Here is a 21,636-nt window from a genome sequence, read left to right as displayed (position 1 = left end):
AAATACAAGAAATGAAGGAGATATAGCAAACAATGCTTATTGCTACCCAATATCCCTAAAACCTTATGAAAGCCTTGAGAAACTGCATCAACAAAGAAAAACTGCATCATCCGCTCTATAATTGCAGCCATGTTTAGCAGCCATCTTAACCTCTGTTTGTCTTGCTTTTTTGTCTTTTTTCCCTTTCCTTTTTTTTGTGTTGACTACCGATGATCACGGGAAAGTCCACTGCTGAACAGCAACACACAAGCACACACAGTTTCAACAGCAACCACAAACTGATTGTTTGTGCTATATCCAATTTTGTGTCTCAACAAGAACAGGACAGAAGCAAATTCATTTTCGTTCACTAAAAGTCAGATTCTGATTCTCACATGTTGTGGCTTTGTCTTTTCTTCTCAAAAGTCAGAACCACAAGGCAGAAATCCAAAGACTCATTGTGGCAGTACAAGATGGCCACTAGGGAAGACTAGGCAGAACTACAAAAACACTATTATCCCGAATGGGACCGGCCAAATGACTACCTACTCTACATCTACAGCAGCCAAAAAACACCAAACAGTATGTGAGACAGTAAGCAGGCCTGATGCAGCAGTAAGAGAGAAGAGAGAGAGAAAGAAGAGAAAAGAAAATGTTCATCTTGAGCAAATATGAGTTTGGGTAAAGTTACTTCCCCCAAAACACTAAATCTATGCAGCTTTAACCCGACGTGGGTTTGAATACAGTCATAAAGATTTCGGCTGAGCAGCAGTGGCTTTTCTCCTTAATGTTCTTATTGCTGTGCTCTTTTTCTTGGACAAGGTTTCTTGTCTTGTGACTCTGAGCAAGGTTTCTTCTGCAAAAAAACTGAATGACTCAGCGTCTTTCCCCAATTCAAGTCAGTCGTTTTCCCAGCACTCTGCTGTCACTTCTGCTCAGGTCAATTCAAAGTCTGTCATGTGACTTTTTGAGCATGATGCTTTCAGACTGACTGAATTTAGTCGCAACACTCAACTTAAGAATAATGCAACTTTTGAGTGAACATATGTGGCCTAGATGTAACCTGACCTGGCGCTAAGCTAATCGGAAACACAGAGGTTGTATTGTATTCTAGAAACAAAACAACAACTCTGTGACAATGTCATGAGTACACATAAAAACTGATACCACAATGTGTCACAGTGTTCACCAACTCTGTCCATGAATGCTAACCAAAGAAAGTAAATATCTGCTAACATGATGCTCACCAAGTAGTGGCTACGCTAGGCTACCTGCCCATAATTCATCCCGCTCAGGTAGCCAAGATGGCAGACGGCTACATCACCTGTGAGGGACTACAAATGAACAAAAAGTGCCTAAGGTTTGCTATTTAGAGAGCAAAGATTATAAAATGAACGTTCTGAGGCCCGGCATGTACAATATGTGATGTTGATGTATCATTAGGATGTTGAAATAGATAATTACTGTACATGTTGTTAAAAGACTGCTGGCATTATGCTAACACAAGCAGCTACACTAGGCTAAGTGAGCAGATTAGCCTGGTCTCATTAACATTTATTAACAGCCTAATCCCAATATCCAATACATTTTACATTGCGCAAGTTTTTTGTTTAGCCTAGATGTTGACAAGTTGCAGCAACATGCTTGGGCTTCACTGTAACTGATGCAAAATCACTGTGCAAGACGCACCATTCTAAAAGTTAAACAGTCCCTCCTCCTTACCGACTCTTCCCATCTTTCTTACTATAACATCTGTTGACCCATTTAAGCGTATAAGAGGAAGGAAAAAGTGGGGAAAATGAACAACATAAAACAATGAAAAACAGGAGGAGGGTGGACAGGGGTATGGAAAAGGAAGGAAGAAACACAGAAGACAAAATGGAACACCTCATGCACAGGAATTGGACAGAACAGACAAGGTTCCATTCCTATTTCAAGAGGGCAGAATTTGGCACAGTCGCAGTGGAAAAGGCATTGCTAATCTGAATTAAGCAGACTCCTTTATTCAACATTCCTCTGGTGTGAGGGAACCAGGTTAGAAACTCAAAGCATTTTGCTCTAACAACGGTTAGGTCTGTATTTATCTTTCTCAACACGTCAAGTTCAGTGTTCAAAGCAAACCTTTCAGTGGGAAAGAAGGGGGCAGGCTGGCTGTGATTGGATGGCTTTGCATATTCTGTCCTTTGGCTTAATTAGGGCATGCAAGGAAAGGGGGAAAAAATGATCTTGTGTCTCCATGATCGACCCATACAGGCTAACCTTTGATGGTGCCAATGAATGAAAACAGAGGCTGGAGTTTTGACTATTCTTTTCCTATGGAGAACCAGGAATGCTTCCAGGCTTCAGTTCTCTCCTACAGACGTCACAGAGATGTCAGCAGAGACCAGAGCAGCCTTCACTTCTTCCATAAGTCTGCCCGACTCCACAAATCTGTCCCAGGGTGTACACACACAGACAAACCTTATTCATTACCTCATTTAAAAATCCCTACCAAACGCAGGATTTGCACCACCTGGATATTTTTTTAAAAGGAAGCCAAAATAATTACTGGTGGAATTTTTCCACAGGATACAAAAACACCTGTAGAGCTGAACAAAGCCGTCCCTCTATAAGCATCTATCGAAACAAGATTGTAGGGTGGTGGATTTCAAACACCTTGCACGAGTGGAGTCTTTAAGCTGCCCCATACAGTGGTAGATCACATGCACATTTTCAGAAGGCGGGGTAATCGCAGGGTGAGAGCAAGAGGTGACAGGAGAACTATGGTCATTGTTTAGATCCCACAAATCGGCTGTGGCCCCTCCACAAATCAGGCTGAGCCTCAATGTTGTAAGCAGCGTCACGTGCAAACGCCGGCCTCAGCTGAGCTATGGCCACGTGTAGGGAGAGCCGGGGCAGCAGGGCAAGTCAGAACGTGTGAGGGGCACATGGGCACAATGAAGGGAGGGACGTAAGGACTTTTGTGTTCCTAATCTGATATGACCCCTGCTAGGCAAAACCTCCCCAACTGTCACTGCTTGGCCCCAACTGTGTGTCAAGAGGGCACGCTAACTCTGTCACATGTGAGGTCACAACCAACACCTTTTTCACCTGTGGGAAGCTGGTTTCTCTAGATGAGCATGAGGAGTAGGAGGCTCACTGTATCTGCATCCTGCCATCTTAACACCCACGGATGTGGTCAGCTGTGTCCATGGGAACGCATTAGCAAGCTTCAGACAACACTACCTACGTGGAAACCAGGGTCTCGATGGTGATGGCTGAGTGCTTTACCACCTGTTCACCCTCACGTTGGTATATTGTTACCCTGTACTTCTATGTTCCTTAATGGCTGATATTTAAAGAAACATTCTCTTTCATTTGAGTTAGTTACAGAATTTATTCCCAGCTGGGTCTGACAGATAAACTGAAGGAGTCAATAAACTGGGTCTGGTTCAGACTGTTGTTGTCTCCAAAGCCTGCAAGGGATATTGGACTTTTCCATACAACAGCAAGTTTCTTCAGTCTTTGTGCTAAGTCTACATAATGCTTATTCAAGCAAAAACTAACTTTTTTAAGAGCCAACAATAAAGTAAAACATAAAAGAGGCATTAAGCTGGTCAGGATAAGGCTTACTGAAGAGAGCAATAAGGTTAGCACAGACACCGTAACAGTACAGAAGCATGACTATAAGCGTGACCATATGAAACAATGACAAATGTATTTGGAGTGGGGAAAAGAAAAGAGGAGGTGGAAAACAAAAGAACAAGGCTGAAAATCTGCTTAGGGCCCCCTAAGTGCTAAAGCTGGCCCTGCCATTACTGCTTCAAAGTTTAAATTAATACAATAGTACCATAATTACAAAAAAAAAATGGTGCTTTTCAGTGGAATTGCCCCAACCTCCACCCCCCCAAAACATATGAATAATTTAATGTGTTAATCCACAAATATACCTCATGAATAAATCGTGTTTCACCCAGTTTACAGGGAACATTTACTTAATGACACACAAATACTTGGTTTCTCTGACCACAAACGACCATGTTTTGACAGTCTGGCTGGTCCTTTCTGTCCACAGCCCGAATGACACTTTCTTGGAAGCAACATCCAAAATCCTGACCCGGCACCCATTGACCTCCCCTCCCCCCCCCTGCCCATCTGTTCTGCCAAACAAACAAACCTCTAAACAACTAGGACACAGCACCACAAACATGATGCAACGACTCCAGAGTTTCTTTTAGGCCGAACCCACCGAAGAAAGAACCGAGCGGATAACGAGGGAGTTTGTATTCTAATGTCGCTCCTCAATGCAGCCATGTCAACAACATCATGCACAGCCAAGTTGCAGGCATAGCAACAGCTAGCAGAGCATGCAGGGTAACAATTCCAGCACAGCAACACTGTTTATTTCTGATAGAAGTCCTATAAACAGTTCACTCTTCAGAAGATGATAACACCATGTATCAACTACAACCAAACCACTGGGTGCATCGCATATTCTTAAATTTCATCCTTATCTTACTTGCAATACCAAAAAAAGGGTAGAAGAATTCCTTTTGTTGAGGCAATGATGTCTCCATATAGAAACATTTTTGGAGAAATAACCAGCATCAGTGATTGATTGAGACTGTTTTGGGCTCTAACCTTCGTGGTAGACTTGGTCCACTGTGCGTCCACCTTTAGTACATTGGCGTCTGCAGTTTTTAACCATATCAACACCGCATTTACATTCCTTCCTGGGGGGGCTTCTGGGGTGGCTGGCAGGGTGACAAGCAAAGCAGGAAGGCTAAATCCAGCTCGGCAAAGCACAACAAACTTAGCTCAATCCACTGGGAAGAGAAGCCACAAAGTGTACAGCCTCTGTCTGTAAAATAATCGGAAAGACTCATGCAAGGCAACATCACCCGATACAGCAAATAAATAAATACTTTAGGACTATGGTATCAGTATAGGAGTGTGAGGGAGGAAAAGTAAACAAACCATTGGTTAAATTTCAAGCTGTTCTTTCATCAGCAAACACATAGAAACACAGACACAAACACACATCTGCATCCCTAGGCAACCATGCATAAAAGAAAACAGAAGTTCTTTCTCTCATGTACAAAAAGAACCCAATAACAAATGACTCCCTCCTTCTCCCTCTCTGACTCACACACACCGACGGGGAAAAAAAAATACAACTTTTCAATAATGAATCAGGTTCTTACCTAGCCACTTGACAGTTACAGTGATTATTTGCGTCAATTGCCGCACATCTTCACAATGGAGCGAGGATTAACTGCAAACGATTACAACTCTGCAAGTTGTCGTTGTGGAGGGAAGATGGGCAGCAACCACTGCTATCTGAGAGCAGGTAATATATGAAAGGAAGTTTCTTTTGGAGTTCTAAACCAAGAGATTAACTTCAATCACAAAGCATGTTAAATGTCTTTTTTCATCTGTTTGCAAGAACTTTAGAAAACTTATTCAAAGGCCAGACGATTAATTATAATGGAGAGGAAAATAAATGAAAGGAGGCCTGCAGGGTTCAGAGACGAGGTTGAGTCTAATTGCAATAGTAAAAGACAACAAATGAGCGGAGTTGAAAGAGTTAAACACTCATTGTTGGAGACAAGCTGTGTGTTCAATAATGCACTCTCACTTACAGGATGTAGTCACTTATTATCTCTCCTAATCAGACACGGTATGGTTTACTGAGAAACAAGCCACGGGGCAAAACCAGGTGTTCTGCATCTGTCTGTGTCTCTTTCCTCGCGATACAATCAAATTATCATATAAGCATTACAGCTCACTTTCCTCAGTCTCCTCCTCATTATGCATAGTCCCCTGCTCGCTCTTCCTGTCCTTAGCTGGCTTCTTTCCCTCCTCGGGGTGCTTCTGGCTGGCCCCCTCCTCTCCAGAGAGGCCTGCTGAGATTACATAATGCTCTTTTCTAAAATTTAAACCCCTGACACGCTTTCATTTGGCTGAACACATGCAGGCTTCTCTTGTCCTGCTTTCACGGGGCAGCTTTGCCCTCTCTGCTGCTCCAGCCTCAACCGTCCATCTAAAAATGACCAGCTGGAGGCCGGTGGGTCACATCCGGCCCGCCTTAATCCCTTAAACACAATCTCTCTCTCTCTCTCTCTCTCTCTCTCTCTCTCTCTCTCTCTCTCTCTCTCTCTCTCTAGCTTAAACAGTTTGAAGATACTGTTGAATACATACGCTTTATTCCCATCTGCCCTTGTAAATATGGAGCCAGAGGTGGCCACAGCTCTTAATAACCAGTGATTATCTGTTTTCCTTAAAGTTCAGCTGTGGGCTGCTCCATTGATAATGATTCCCTCACTATAACAACACAGATAACATGGATAATACATTTAGTGTTAAGTGTTGAAGGTTTTAAAGACAATAAGTAGCTAACTCATATTGACATTTTTGTCAAATTTACCAAGCTGTGTATCCTGATGGTTGCACCATTCATCTGCATTACATGGTTGCAAAATCCATGTATTTGATATTCATATGAACATCTATGAGAGGCCGACTAACACATACAGAGAGAGGGAGAGAGAGAGAGAGAGAGAGAGAGAGAGGGAGGGGGCGGGGGTCACGCTCTCACACCTGCAGCAAAGTCTTGTAGGAACTAAGTGCTCAAAGGTGACAGACTCTTTCATCTCGGGCTATGGTTGTTTTCGCTGACATGTTGATGGCTATCTGGACTGGGTGGTAGCAGCTTATTGAGCGCTTTTCGGAAACAGTAGCAGGATCAAACAGATAAACTTATTTTGTACACTTGAACGGCATAACCACTGGCTTGGGTCAACTGCCTGATACACGATACCACATATCTAACACACACTAAACGATCAAATCCCTCTTAACTGTCTGCTGCAGGTTTAACTTCTGTACTAATAGTTCAAAAGAAGGCAAGAAACTGAACAGATTTACTTTCTTTTCTTTGTATATTCTGAGATAGAATCAGTGACCCAGACCTTACATCATGAACAATTGTGCTTTACGACTTAAAACATTGTCTGAAAGTTACTGTTTTGAGTGTTTCATCTCTTACAAGGCTAATTGCAGCATAGGTGGGAACTGTCTGCAGCGCTGCCCTTATTACAGGGGACGTCATTTCAGTGTTACACGCTTCCTGTGGTTGCAGGGCACACTCACTGCACGTGGGAATATTCCAGGACCCCAATAAACGCGACTAGGCTTTGGACCAAACTGAGACTTGACCAACACAAAACAAGTCCTGATGCTTATTGGTCGATTGGTTGAATATGGGATCTAACCCCTAACAAAGATTTTGTTTTTGTTTTCTCCTGTTAGTATCACTCTCTGCCAGTCTGACCCAGCACTGGGGTACAAAGCACAGCATTGTGGGGCAAAGCAGCTGCACTGGACAGCGGCTGACTTCACTGATGATGGCCAACACCCCAACAAGGGCCACTGTGAAGGCGCATCCACATGAGCGAATAAATAAACCGCACTCATGCATCTTTGAAGCAGGAGCATCTGCAAAAGTGCCCTGACAAAGAACACATTTCTCACGACAATAAAGCTACAAATATTACGGAACATGTGGGTGGTGATAGAGTTTGGCATTACTGCAGGAGTTGGGAAATCTCACACAATAACCCTCATACAGTTCAAACTTCATATATATTTGTATATATACACAAAAATAACAAAGCTAACAATAGGCATTGAGTTTTCAGCCTCTTTCGTCTGTCTGACTAACATCTAAATGTTTTCCGCCCTGAACTGTGGAAAGTCACATCGCTTCCAAACACAAGCCCAAAAACTGTTGTTTTTGACAGCCTGTCATAACCTTGGGGGAGTAGCAGGAGACGGGGGGGACGCAGTCACAGATTCTGTCCCAGATAGAGATGCGGAAGAAGGCTGTCCAAGAGGGGGAAGAGCAGGTTGTGAAAAACAGCAGGTTTGTCCATTGCTCCGGGCAAGTATCTAATGACTTCCAGACCCTCACTCTCGAGCGGCTCTACAGCTACAGAGCTCTACTCTGACCGCCCAGTCTTTCACTTGCTATCTCCGGAGCCAACCCCGCCCCCCCACACAAAACAAAGAGACATGTACACACATACACATAGACACACACATACACAGTCTCGACAGTCACCCCCCGGTTCTGTCCTCTTGGAAAACTACAGGCGTTGCAGTCTAAGAGGCTGACCAAAAAGACAGTGCTGCCTTCATTGCCTCCCCCAGGGATTCACCCTCAAAGGATCTCAGCCCTAATGAAGACTTTGAAATGACAGCTGTCTTTTTTTAGTACTCTGGGTTGCCTGTCACATGGCTGCTGGTTCTGAATGCAGAGGGGAAACACACATTTCAAAGCAAGACAAACTTTGTAACTCTCCTAATTGGACATGACTGGGCTGTTTAAAGGCGGGATGACCTCTCACTAGCCAATAAAACACCCCAATTGTTTTCTTCATCTCCGCTATGGTTAACCACTTAAATCTAATTAGCTCTCAATCTCAGTCTGTTAACCAGTGGCTGCTTCAAAACGTGGCTGAGGGATCAAAAGCTGGAGAATTAGCATGTGGTGTAGATAACACAAGAACTATATTCTAAGGGTGTTATGAGAACTGTAGTGGGGAAAATGTTGGACAAACCCCAAACGGACATATCAGATCACTTAGAGAGAAAAACATACACTTGGATTCATAGAATTCTGGGAAAAATGCGTGACAAGCTGCTTAATCAAAACACGAGGAGAATTTGGCCACATGCTGCATTCAAGTGGAGGTTGAAATTGGAAAAGTGCCAAAATTAACAACCTAGGGCCATTCTGCTCTTGATACCGGAAAAAATTCTTTGTGTTACTTTAAGCTTCTGTGTGTTAGTTGTTTCATCCGATGAGCACTTGAACACAGCATTACGGTGTGTCTGTTTAATTGTGTTAAATTCTAAAATGAGCTCCTACACAGGGAGGTTAAAGATAGAACAACTATGACCTATCAACTACTAACATTTGTTTGTGAAGCCTTTTTTTTTACTGTTATATGAGTGGTTTTATTTTACAGTTACATATTTAGTAAATGCTCCTTTTAACACCGACTTCCTGTTATGACCTAAAACTTAAACTCTTAAACTGGCTTCATTAAGGGTGTTTGAAATAAAGTGACGCCTACACATGTATAAATCTACATAAGCATTCCTGCGTCAGGCTGCAATCATCTATCCCAAATGTTCAAATGTCAGCCAAAGTTCAGTCTGCTGTGTTGATCAGATGCAGCAAAGCCATGTTACATTCATGGCACAGCAGAGCAACCCCAAATCTGGACACGCTACATTGGACATTTTCCTGTGTTTAAATGCTTATTAGCTCAGTCTTGTTCTCAATGTTTTCCTACACATTATAGAGACTCACAAACATCAGGGTCCTCGTCCGAGCCGTCTGGACAGTCCTTCTCCCGATCGCAGCGCCAGCCCTTGGAGATGCACGTCTTGTCTTTGCAGACAAACTGCTTGGGGCTGCAGGTGCTTAGGGCTAAAAGGAAACACAAAAAGACGGGGAATTGTTAAGGTTTTGCAGATTTGCTGATTACCATTCATGAAAGAACAAATCCTTTTATTTTTCTGTGATCTTTATACCTCAGCTCTCATTAGTAAGTGAGCTCTGTTGTGTTCAGAGTCAATACTGGCCCTCACCAGCCCTAATTAGTTTCGAAAGAAAGTTTGTGGAAATAGAGAATGGATACACAAATACCCAAAACACACAGTTGCACAGGCCTGGAGAGGATTTGCATAAACTTGGTATACGTAAATATCCAGGTCAGTGTTCCCAGCCCAATACCAATGATGCAACATGTCTAGAGGATATCAAAGAACATCTTGTTCAGTGAATTGCCGGCCCCCCCCCAACCCACCCCGGCCTCCATTTCCCCATCAATCCAACTTTCCCAAAAGAGAAAAAATGGCCCAGTCTATCCACTGCCAAATGAGGAAATGTATTCCAACCCACACGACTTCAAGTCCTTTCAGAACAGTACACAAACACACACACAGACATACACACCACGGACATTCAAGGGAGATTCTCGGTGGTTAGACTAGTAACTAGCAACTTCAATTGCACAACACTTTTCCATGTGGATTAAATGAAAGGCAGCAGCAGACATGTATTTGCCTAAAGGACGTGTAGCCGGTCAAAAAGTGAAAAGCTAAATCGTATCCCCGGACGGGATCGGGGACTTTTCTTGACTTTTCTTCAGCTATGAACTCGGAAGAAGGATTTGAAAGCCAGAGCTGACCTCACAAGTCTCACAACTGTGTTTCATTAAACAGGCATTCAGCTGTGAATTGAAGAGCACAGAATAGCAACGATTACTGAATCGATTGCTTCATTGAAGGCCTGAAGTGATACTTTCCAGATTTCATAAACAGGGCTTTTAATTTCCATTCTCACCATATTTTTTCCATCAAAAACTAACATATGTCTGACAGAGTTTCTTATAAACTGGTGTTTTATACTGAGCACATCTGCTGTATAATTCCAAAGGCAGTTTGTAAAGGAGGTCACAGAAGGAAGTGTGTGAGACATGAAAATAATTATAGAGTTTACAGTGTTGAAACCATTTGAAAGGTTTTTGTGTGTGTGAGGTTGTACAGGGACACATCAGACTGGAGGTCGGCACTGGGATGCTACAGGCCTTCTTGATACTCTGTTGGCTAACACAACACAGCCAGAACGGAAATCACATCAAAGTATTTATGTATCTGAATTAATGACATTTTAGCAGTTGATATTTAAAGTGACTAACTGACAATCCCAAACTATAACTGGAATTCACACATTGTCATATTTATCACCAGCCTGTGACCAAACTGCTGTTTGTATTATCTGAGCTGGTGTTTCTCTTCTCTTCTTTTAGGGAATTTTCTTTGCTCCTCCAAATGAAGCAAAAGCTTGATATACCAAACTCTGCTTTATGCTAAGACTAAATCATTGACACCTTTGATCGGACCCACATCTCATACTGCATCGACATCAATCGCGGCCCTCCGACTGGACAGATAAATTACAATTTTAATGTTGTCTCAGCAAGTGCGCAGATACAGAATTCACTAAATCAGCTGCTCAGGCCCAAATTCTAAGAGCCTCTGGATTGCTGGATAAAGTGACAAATAGAACAGAGCAAAGCATGAGATCGAATGGATGGTATGTGGGATTAAGTAGGATAAGGCGATGACTGGCGTTGCATTTAATGACCAGGGGGAAAATAATGGTGCTCAAGGTAAATTCAATTCATTCAACCTGACATATATCTTCAATTTCTCTCTGTGTCACTGCTATCAGTGTGTGTGTGAGTGTGTGTGTGTGTGGGTGGGGAGGTTAAATTATACATGAAAGCCAACCAGGCGTGTGTTAAAGAGTTTCCTCTCTGCACACCTCCTCTTCAGTGTGTGTGAATGCGTGTCTTTGTTTACAGGTATCAACAACAGGCAGCTAGATGCCACGTATCTCTTTCTCTCTACTGTGTATTAATTTAGAGACCAACTTGATTTAACACGTCATCTACCTCCGCTCCCAGTAACGGCTGTGGGAGGAGCGCACGCCCACCTCAGACGCAGAGGACGAGGAAAGCGCAGGGTAGGAGTTTAGCTAGCTGAGGTTGTAGGCGATCACACCAATTGTTACTAAACCACTAAATGTAGGAGCTCTGTATACTGTAATGGGAGTGTAAGCAAAGTGAAAGAAACAGACTAACTCAGATCAGCCAGAGGAATCCATCTCGCTTCACCAAATCATAACGTGATATCTGAAAATATAGCTGTGAAAAGCACTGAGGTATACAAAGAATCTAGTCACTGAAACCACAAAAGTTGTCATATATGGTGGATCCTGGTAGCCCAGAAACTCTGTAAGCACGATGCTCACTGGTTAATTCCAGAGAACTGACAGGTCTGTACCAGTCTATGCCAGTGGTCCCCAAACTTTTTCTTTCGTGTCCCCCTCATATGTACATATGCAGTTTTTGGTACACTGTTTCCTAGATTAATGGTCAGTCAAAACTGTTCTTTGGCCAAAAATATCTGAGCCAAGATCAGGAGTAGATGTGGATCCGGAATTCTGTGTGGTATTGTTCAGAGTTTATTAGTCATAATGTACATGACAGGTCTATGCATTTGTAGCATTAATTTGAACCCACAAAGAAAGGAAAAGGATGGTTACACCGAGGGTAAAGTGGATGACAATTAATGACGCAAGAGAACTGACATCAATTCGAGCAAATGGAGAGGGGATTGAAGTGCAAGTGAGGGGGGGGGGGGGGCTCTCACAGCTGGAGCAAAGGCCTCAGAGGATCTGAGAACAGCCTAGTCTGGGCTGGGACAGTGAGATGGGATGGAGGAATGTCACACATGCTGTCAATGAGCTGCCTGTGTGTTTACCAAAGTAGGGGCTGCGTGAAAATGCTTTGGGTCATCGCCATTTGGGCTTCACTGCAGATCGTCTGCCCTCCACCCCCGCCACTGTCTGCTAGCAATCCAAGATGAGCCCAGTCTGGTGTGGAGGAAGTGCCCTCTCCTAAGGCAAACACGGGCCTCTCCCCAGCCACCCGCCCCATTTCCTCCAGCACCCACAGTGGTGCTATAAATAAGTTGGAGGCCTGCCCTCTGACGCAGGGCAGCATCAACCAGGGCACTACAAAGCCTCAGCAGACACCAAGACTACAGTCCCGTCACACGCCACTCAGCAGTGGTGGAGGTGAAGGAGGACTTAAAGTGCCATCAACTTGGGTGCTGAATGGCAACTGGAGCGCTAGGGAATCTAGTCTTCAAAGCTGGATAAGGGTCTCACAGGGAGGCACTTCTCTAACTGGCCAGTGCAGATTCAAGTGTCCTTGAGGGACACAATAAATCAAAATCAGCCGAAGGGTTGCTATTCTGTAAGGGATCCAACACTTTCCCAGAATAGCCTGAAATCCAAAGTATTTCCCAACAGGAACCAATGAAGTATCCCCGATGCTCCTTGTTGTCAGTTATTTAAGATTTTTGCTGAAAATACGAAAATATTTTTAAACAAATCATCACCCTTATTTTACTTCCTGGTGTGTGCAAAAGTTCTGCCGTTACAGATTAACTTTTCAACATAGTTTATAATAAATGAGGAGAGAATGACACTTTATCTGACCTATCCAGACGTCATAGAGAGAGGAGTAGTGGCAAGTGTGTGTGTCTTTGTAAACTCAATGGGATTACACTAAACAAATGGGGATACTGGCACACACTTTCGCTTTAGGAGAGGGCAGGGGATGTTAACAGAAACAAAGTTTCTCCTGTGTTTATTGTAATTACCACCCAATTCTGAATTGTTTCTTACTTTATCACATAATATGTTTATGGAATTCTGTAAAATTGCATGGAGTAGGTTCCTTTAATTTCTATGGACTTGTGTTTGGGTGGAATGTATACGTGTGTGAGTGAGTGTGAGAGAGAGAGACATATAATACATTGAGATATGTGGGTTGGAGTGGGTTTAAACATTCTTCATGCATTATATTCATGGCCTCTGGTTTCTTTAACTAAACACACCTAACTGCTATTGATTCATACCTAGCTGGTGACAATAACAAAGCTGGGATGTTCCTCAAAAGCAGCCGGTGTGTGAGAGTAGTGAAGTTATTCCAAACACCCGGAGACGGTTTTGCTGTCTACTGGGAAAACACAGTTTCAGTTTAGTCTACAGAAGATAGTGTTTAGCCGCTCTGATATAACACTCTTAAGCCGTTTCTCAAGAGTAGAAGATGGTCCTCCAACCCTGAGTGTCCCTCGGTGCTATATGTGATACACCTTCATTATGTTTAGTAGAGGAAGGTTTATAAGAGGGCAAGATAAACAACTTAATCTGTGTGTAATCTATCTCATTGGGCAAGCTTTCACATGCACTTTATCATCTCTAAGAGCAACAACCTGGAATAATACTTCATCACAGCCAGTTTAACACTGACTCATAACCAAACATCATGGCTGTGAGAAGGAGAAGCACACTTGAATTATATCAGTAACAAAAACAGACACAGACTGTCTTCAATGTTTACAGAATATGTAGGAGTTTATGAGTATTTATGAGTCCACTAAAAATCAAGAGCCATCTGTGTCCTAATGTCTGGGACTCTAGACCAAGTTTGGTCAGTGAGGAAGAAACCGGGGACAGTCGAAGAAAACACACAAGGAGGGAGAGGGGTGAACTGTGTTGACCTTTGGGCCACAGCAGTCTGCGACAAACTGCACTGGCCTGTTTGGTTCCAGCCTCCACACTCCTCCTTCACAGCTCCGCCATGAACACTTTGAGCTGCACTTTGAGCTTGCAAGACCGAACAATGGTGCTTGATCAGATGCAAAGATGAGAAAGACGTGAGCCATTTTAAAACCACTCGCTTGTCTTTGTCCACAACAAAACAGAAACATCATGCTGCGTTATCGGAACTGGGGAGCACTCGTAGCGGAAAACAGTTATGAGGAAAATGTAATCATGAGACGAGACTGCAATGACAAATCAACAGGCTCAGTATTCTGAACTGCTCCGACTGAGATAGCGGTAATAAAAAAGTCACGGAGACTACACAGCGCCTCGCTAAATATGTGTTACAATAATTTATGCTTATTCTGTAGACGTTTACACTGCCGGTGTCGTTGTAGTTGCATCATATCACAGTGCACGGGCGTGGTGGCTGGTGGTGAGTGCGTGTATGTGTGACAGAGAGAGAAAGAGAGAGAGGCAGGGCAGAGAGGCAGACGCTTGAGGAAGAGGTGCAGCCCTGCAGTGTAAGGGATCAGATCAAAACTTTCCATTTGAATAAAGTGACTAATCAAATGAATTACTTAGATGTCATTTTGGTGAATAACTAACATGTGTGAGCCAAACAGAGATGAAAGCATCACCCAGATTTCATACTGCTGAAAGTTACCATCAAACTGAAACAGGTTGCGATGCAATCTGTGCCTAACAACACGTTAAATCTCAGGCAGTATTGCTGCGACACAATGTGACATGGTCTCCTACGGTCCATGTCACCAAAAGTGAATGGAACTAGAGAACATACTGAAAGAACCACACAGTTCCTATTCCAGATGGTTCCAGGTAAATAAATTCCTGCTGCAATTTTAAAAATGATGGTCCAAAAGTGGCCAAACTGCAAAGCAAAGCACTTACCAATTATTTTGTGTGCTTTTGTGTGTAATTGAGTGTAAATGTGCTTTTTGTGCACCTCGACCTAGGGAGAATGACCATGAAAAATGTGCTCATGTCTGGAGATAGTTGCCAAGCAAAATGAGGGGCTGCCATGCAGGACAGCACAGTGCTCCCTGGAGCTGTTTGGATTTTTACGGGTCAGATCTGAGCACAATCAGGCTACACATGTCTTTGTGGTATGGAGAGGCAGAACCTATTAAGCGCAGCAGAGTAATCAAATGGGAACTTAATAAAGAGCTGTTTGATGTCTGGCTGAGATTGCACCACGTCTGCACCCAAGAGTAGTAATCAGCCATGACTGCTGTTTGTACTCGGCCCAGTGTTGGAGCCCAGCAGGAGGAGGCTGTGACCTCCTTCACATCCACATAGGGATTAAATGGGAGTGAGCAGCGGAGTGAGGACGAAGCAGAAAACCACAAGGTACGATCACAATCCTCCATTATATCAACTTAGTCAGTTTGGACAAATCCCTTTGCTACACCACTGCCTGAGCACACGCCGTATGGAGCTGCTGGGGGAAAGCAATGACAATTAAGCCTACTTAGTATGCTGCCCAGGGAAACATATGAAAGAAGCTTATATGAAATTCTTTGGAACCGTTTCACAAGTTTCAAGTCTTAGTGTGACGTGTGAGCTCTGCGGATTGGCACTTTGATTCTCCAGACTCGAAAGTTCTTTCAGTCTCACTATCCCTGTGCTGAGGCAACCTGAGCACAGTGAACCGCTAATGACAGCCTGGGCTGACGTGAAGGGATCAGGCTCTCAGTGTCTTTTAGGCAGGATGAAACAGTAATCAAGACATTTGACAAGTAACAGTAGATCCTTATCACTCGCTGTGTTTCAATCCGACTACATTTATGCAAATTTTGACATATCAAATTGAAAAATGCTTGACGGAAATGGCAAATATCGAATTAATCTCTCTTTGATGGAAACACATTCCCTGAATTTAAAAGGTGATGCCAATAGAGTGATGTCATATGATATCCCAGCTGTTTTCTGTTTTGAATATGGCTGCAACACGAAAACTTAGGAAACAGACAGCCGTGGATCGAGGAAGCAATAAAACATTTCTGAATCTCATTCGTGAGGAAAACATAACGTAATATTAGACAGAAAACAGCGGTGGAAAGCCTGCGTTTACGAGAAGCCAAGCGCCGCAATTTTGAACAAAAGGTACAACAAACAGTGGTTTAAAAGGAAGAAATGGAGATGTCTAAAGGAGTTACATCTCTGTCTTCCATTGTTTTAGGAATGTTATGTATTTTTCTGTTTCTGTGTTTGGTGACATTGCCAGAGTTGTATTTGTTTGTTATTTGACAGAATAGTGACTGTGGTTCTTGTTAAAATGGGCGTAATTGAAAAAAGCATGTGGCCGAGGTTTAATGTGATGCAAATGAATGAATCACTGAAAACTATACAGCATCATTTACGCTGCAGGCCTCCAGTTTCAAAGCATTTTAAGACAAAACCAGGAAAATACATCATCATATAACCAAATGATTTCTTGGGGTCAGTGAAGTGATCGTTGTGTACTGGGTTCAGTAAAAGGTGTCTAATTCCTTGTGTTTATTCTGACATTTTTGTGTGTGTGCATTATTTACCTATTCTGGATGCCGAATGTACAGTAAATTTGTTTCCAATTGGTGCCACAAAATAGTGGGAGGAGGGAGGAAAGAAGGCGTTCTCTTCCTAAGTGTTAATGATTAACATTCAACTGCATGAAGGATTTCTATCATTTTGTTCTAAGTGAGAGCTCTGGTCTTGCCAAAAGCAAGCGAGTTAACAAGGCAGATCTTGCAGCCAATTTAGCGTCTATCTAAGTGTTTGGTCTGAGCTACAAATAAAACACTTGTGGCTGAGATCTAAGGCTGCTTGGACCAATCATCTCTCTGTAGCCTTGATTTCACAAAGTAAAGGCTGGTCTAAAAGCTTGCAGTCCATTGTATTGTGCGCGTACTGTGATTGTGTGTTCATAATAAATCCTCAGGCGAGTATCTGCGTATGTTCTTCTGGAGAGCCTCTGGAGACTGTGTTCTTTCTCCAATCCAGAAATAGCTCTATGGAGATAATGTGTCTCAATCAGTGGGTCACAACACAAAAGTGGGTCACAGTGCTTTTTCTGACCAGTTTGCCCACAGTGATCACTACATAGTGTCATTTTGAAGAAAGGTCCCCTTATTCCATGTCAAACATGTATGTACTCCTGTTGCTATTAAGTATGTGCTGTCACATCAGGCATAAAGCAGTTGTAGTGCATAGATACATGTATGATTTATTGTTCGCTCGATAACATAATTGTAATACATTTCAGCTGAATTTAGCATTATATATTTTTAACTCAAGAAACGACGCACGGTCAATACGGTGAAACATTAAATCGATGTGCAAAATAATGCGTTGGGTTACATAAAAGCAGTGACACACAGCCAACTTCAACAGATCTGGCTCCTACTGCGTATTTGCTGAGTAATGGAGCTATTTCAGTTATGCGCTGGCCTCAACTGTGTGTTTGTACCTATGTTAAATGTGCTGTGTCCTGTAATATTTACACTCGTCGCCTTTCTTCATCCACTATCAGATATTTTCGTGGGGCAAAAGTTCAACAGCAATGAGAGTCTGACAACTCTGTGCTGTGCCCCCGTGTCTTTTCCTCTCCTCTCTCCAAAAGTGAAGTGATGATAACCTTTTGGCCATGTGGCTCTCACGGCGATGCCAGCATCACTCCATTAGCAACCAAATGCTCCTGCAGTTCCGAAGCCTAAAAACAAATGTTATGACAAGCAACTCCACAGAACAACGGTGCCATGACAGGAGAAGAACGTATGAGGAAGAGCACATGTGACTTAAACAAAGATGTAAACACATTTAAAGGAGGAAAATAGCAAATCAGGCAGGGACCAAGTGATTTGAACAGGCTTGTTTCACATAATTAGATAACTGCCCCCGACAAAATAAATACAAACGATTAACGTCAACAAATACTTCCAGTTATACAAGGCTGACGTGATTGCACAACTGCTTATCTCCAGCATTTCTTTGTGCACAGTGTTTACCGCTCATTGCTTCCATCCAGTGAAATGATGGGAGTTCTTTCATAAGAGCCTTTTCCACCGGCCCCCCAATTAGCAGCACCCTATTAACAATTTGCAACTGTTAATGGAGCTGTCCTGTGGGAAACAAAGAGCAGCTCAGACCCAGTTAAACTCAGGGGGCTTGTTAGCGGCCGAGGACTTTTGCTTGGTTGCTTTACAGCCATCAGACAGTGAGAGCTGCTCTTCAGGGGCCGAGAAACCCAGCAGGAAAGTCGCAAGGAAACTTGACCCGGTGCATGCGGCTCGACAATCCAACTGGCCTAATGTGTGAAAATGTTATCAAAGAAGAATGTTAAATCTTCTTCTTTAGCTTAAATGTTATGAGGAATGATATACTGATAAATCTACAAGTCTGGATTAAAGGAGCTGTGAAAGAAACAACAGCATTACTCACAAACAATTTGTCCACCTTAACTTTTACTGAAATGTTATTTTACTTAGCGACAACTGCTCATGAGAAACTAATAAACAAGAAGAGAGATGAAGCTTGAGAGTTTGAGACGTGGGCTGTCAAAACCGCGGGCACTGTGTAATTGTGCTCTTCCATCCGATTTAACAAATGTGTGTATGAATCATGTCAATATGGGAGAGAAATAACATATATTCTTGGAGAGGCTCTGTCAGAGCACATCTGCTTCCACGTCCCTGAATGTCTCCAAGTCACCCTGCAGTTTGGTTATTACCTCTGGTTTCACCACACAAGGCTTCATCACATCAGGGTGTGAATTGCACTAAAACAATAAGTGAGTTCAAGCAAAAACTGTTGATTTTAGGGGGGGGGGAGATTTCAGAGCTACTGCTGCTGTTGACACGTGAGAGGGAATAAGCAGGTGACAGACAACATTTACCGAACCCAGCTGGCAGCAGAAAGGAGAGTCCATGCATCATCTTCCATTTTCACACGCACAAGCTTTCAACGCGCTGCTCTTCAAAGGGCACAGAGGTGCGCATGACTGCGAGGCTTTAATAGTTTCCAGAAGTTGTTGGTGTGCGTGTGTGTGTGTGTGTGTGTGTGTGTGTGTGTGTGTGTGTGTGTGTGTGTGTGTGAGGCTGCTCTGAACTCCTCACTGTCTCACTGCAGATGACTGTTGGCATTCAGGGTCCTGGTTGGTACAGCCAGGTGATACACCGAGTAACCACACACACACACACACACACACACACACACACACACAAACACACACACACCAAACTCTGGCGCAGTGCTGCACTCGCCTGTTCGTGGCAACAAGCGCACTACACACACGCGCACACGCACGCACACGCACGCACACGCACACACGGATTCATTTAAGAAAACTACAGTGGCGATTATACAATAAAGCAGAATGAATAGACATATTGTACATTGTGCTTCAAATATCAAAAGATTACAGAAATACATATTGTTGACAACATATTTGCGCATCTATACCAGGTCAGAGTGTTATAGTAGTGTTGCTTTCTTTACACTGACTGCTGTCTCATCGGTACAGCACTCACATAAAACTGTTGAACGTGAAGTGAATATATGGAGACGACAGGCGGATACATCATAAATATTACAGCTGCGCGAAGGTTGCGAATGTTTATTTTCCATGACACCAGCCAGGATTAGATTCTCTCAGTAAAGCGAATTAACGAGAGTGGCGACGAAGAAGGAATTTAAAGTATTGTAGCTATTCGACGATCATCAAAACAAGTGGTTTCGCAATGTATAGGGGGCCTATATGCTGCAGTTTGATCGTTGGAATGTGAATAAAAGCGTCTGGGAGTGTGTGATGGAAATGTGGGTTCAGTGGTGTGACGCTGCAATATTCACATGTGGCACAGGGAGACAGAAACAAAAGGTTCTGCTTTAATTGTCTCGCCGAGGTTTCATCCCCTTTACGTTGCTTTACTGTTTTACTCAAACCAGCAGTCACGTCTTCTTATTCCACTTGCCAAAAAGACAAACAAACAAGGCAATCAAATCTGCACTTATTCAACCGCACACTTACTTCCATAGTTTCTTTGAGCATTTTAAAGAAGATCCAGACATTTTTTTTTTTTAAATCAGCACTTACCATCAATAGCCTTGGCCGGGTGAATAACGTCCAAACTGTCCAAAAATCCCAAAAGAAGCAATCCTGTCGCCAACATTGTGGCCGTGGTGCGCAACATTGTAGCCTATACAGAAAGAATATTAGTCATCAATCGGCTCTTGGTCCTGTCAAGCTGGAGGTTGCAGACAGGCGACGACGTGTTATACCGAGCCGCGGCGATGATGCTCCCCGCTGGAAGAAGTGCGCTTTCCGTTGTGCGCAATTCAATCTGACGCGGCTCGCAGCTCCCGTGCCCCCTCTGAAAAGTCTTATTCTGTGAAGTGTCAAGGCAAAATTCCGAGGCTTTTCCCAGCCCGGGGGTTGCTTAGGGTCTCCTCGGAAGCATGGACAGCCGTGCCACAAAGGCTAGCAGCGGGCTGAAGTAAGCATCAAGCTAGCCCCCTCTGCTCGCAGTCGAGATGAGTGGAAAGCCGCTCGCGCCTCTGATCAGGCACTTCTGCCGCCTTTTGTTCTCCGTGCCCCGGTGAAGAAGCCGCGGAAGGATAAGGACGCGGATGAAACGATGCTCTCCTGCACACCACCTCTGCCCCGCTGGTGGTCGCAGATTGAGGAGAGCAGACTGAGCGCAGCCAGTGGGAGGACTGATGTGTGACGTCTGCATCAGCAGTGGCTCCGCCGGTGTTGTGCCATATTGTGCACCCCTGCCATGAGATGCACCCCGTCCGCGGGAGCGCGCATCTGGAGAAATTCACTTTAAAAAACACAATCAAAACAATAACTATATTACATTTTATTCATCTTTAAAATCTAAATCAAAAGTTATCAAATCAAAAGTAAACTTCTAAATAAATCACATAAAGTATTCTCTGTTGCTCTACGCGGTAATTCACCAAGACTAACAAAGCCAAAATAATTACTTTCTTATCACAATATACTACTGTGCAAATAAAGGCCAGCTTTTCTCTCAAATTGAGATTGATTTGGGGCCATTTATACGATGAAAACGTATAAGAGAGGGAAAGCGTATAAGAGAGAGAAAGCGAGAGAAATTTTGCGTTGTAAATGAGCTTCTACTTCTTCCTTTTCTTCTTCCTCTTCTTCCTCATCTGTGTTCTATTGCATATATGATCTTTATTCTGAAATAAGCATAACATGTGTGAATGAAATGAATCCATTCTTGAATCTTGTTTGGTTCATCTTTCCACAAAACGAACACGGTAAAAAGAAGAGGGTAAATCCCATCCAAAAATGTGATTCCTCAAGGTTAATATAAAAGGTTAATATAAAACATGGTGTCCTTTATCCATTGTGAGACAGAGGTAGGGTTAGGGAATTTCCACTGCAAGGGCAGGCA

The 21,636-nt window shown here is 43.2% G+C and overlaps 1 protein-coding gene across 2 annotated transcripts in view; it reads right to left on the bottom strand.

Annotated features, from left to right (window-relative positions):
* LOC143005322 (low-density lipoprotein receptor-related protein 1-like) overlaps positions 1-20,929 on the bottom strand; it is a 77,826-nt gene extending 56,897 nt beyond the window's left edge. For both annotated transcript variants that reach the window (XM_076156661.1, XM_076156662.1), the window contains exons 1-2: positions 20,304-20,929; positions 9,338-9,457 (exon numbers count right to left, since the gene is read on the bottom strand). In XM_076156661.1, coding sequence (XP_076012776.1) covers positions 9,338-9,457; positions 20,304-20,400 — 217 coding nt within the window. In that variant the 5' untranslated portion in view covers positions 20,401-20,929. The remainder of the gene's footprint in view (positions 1-9,337; positions 9,458-20,303) is intronic.
* Positions 20,930-21,636: the final 707 nt, after the last annotated feature.

This window comes from Genypterus blacodes, unplaced genomic scaffold (genome assembly GCF_046128005.1).
Source record: "Genypterus blacodes isolate CSIRO-AG114 ecotype Tasmania unplaced genomic scaffold, CSIRO-AGI_Gbla_v1 ptg000070l_1, whole genome shotgun sequence".
NCBI classification, from domain to species: Eukaryota; Metazoa; Chordata; class Actinopteri; order Ophidiiformes; family Ophidiidae; genus Genypterus; species Genypterus blacodes.
This window is presented reverse-complemented; position numbering and strand designations above follow the sequence as displayed.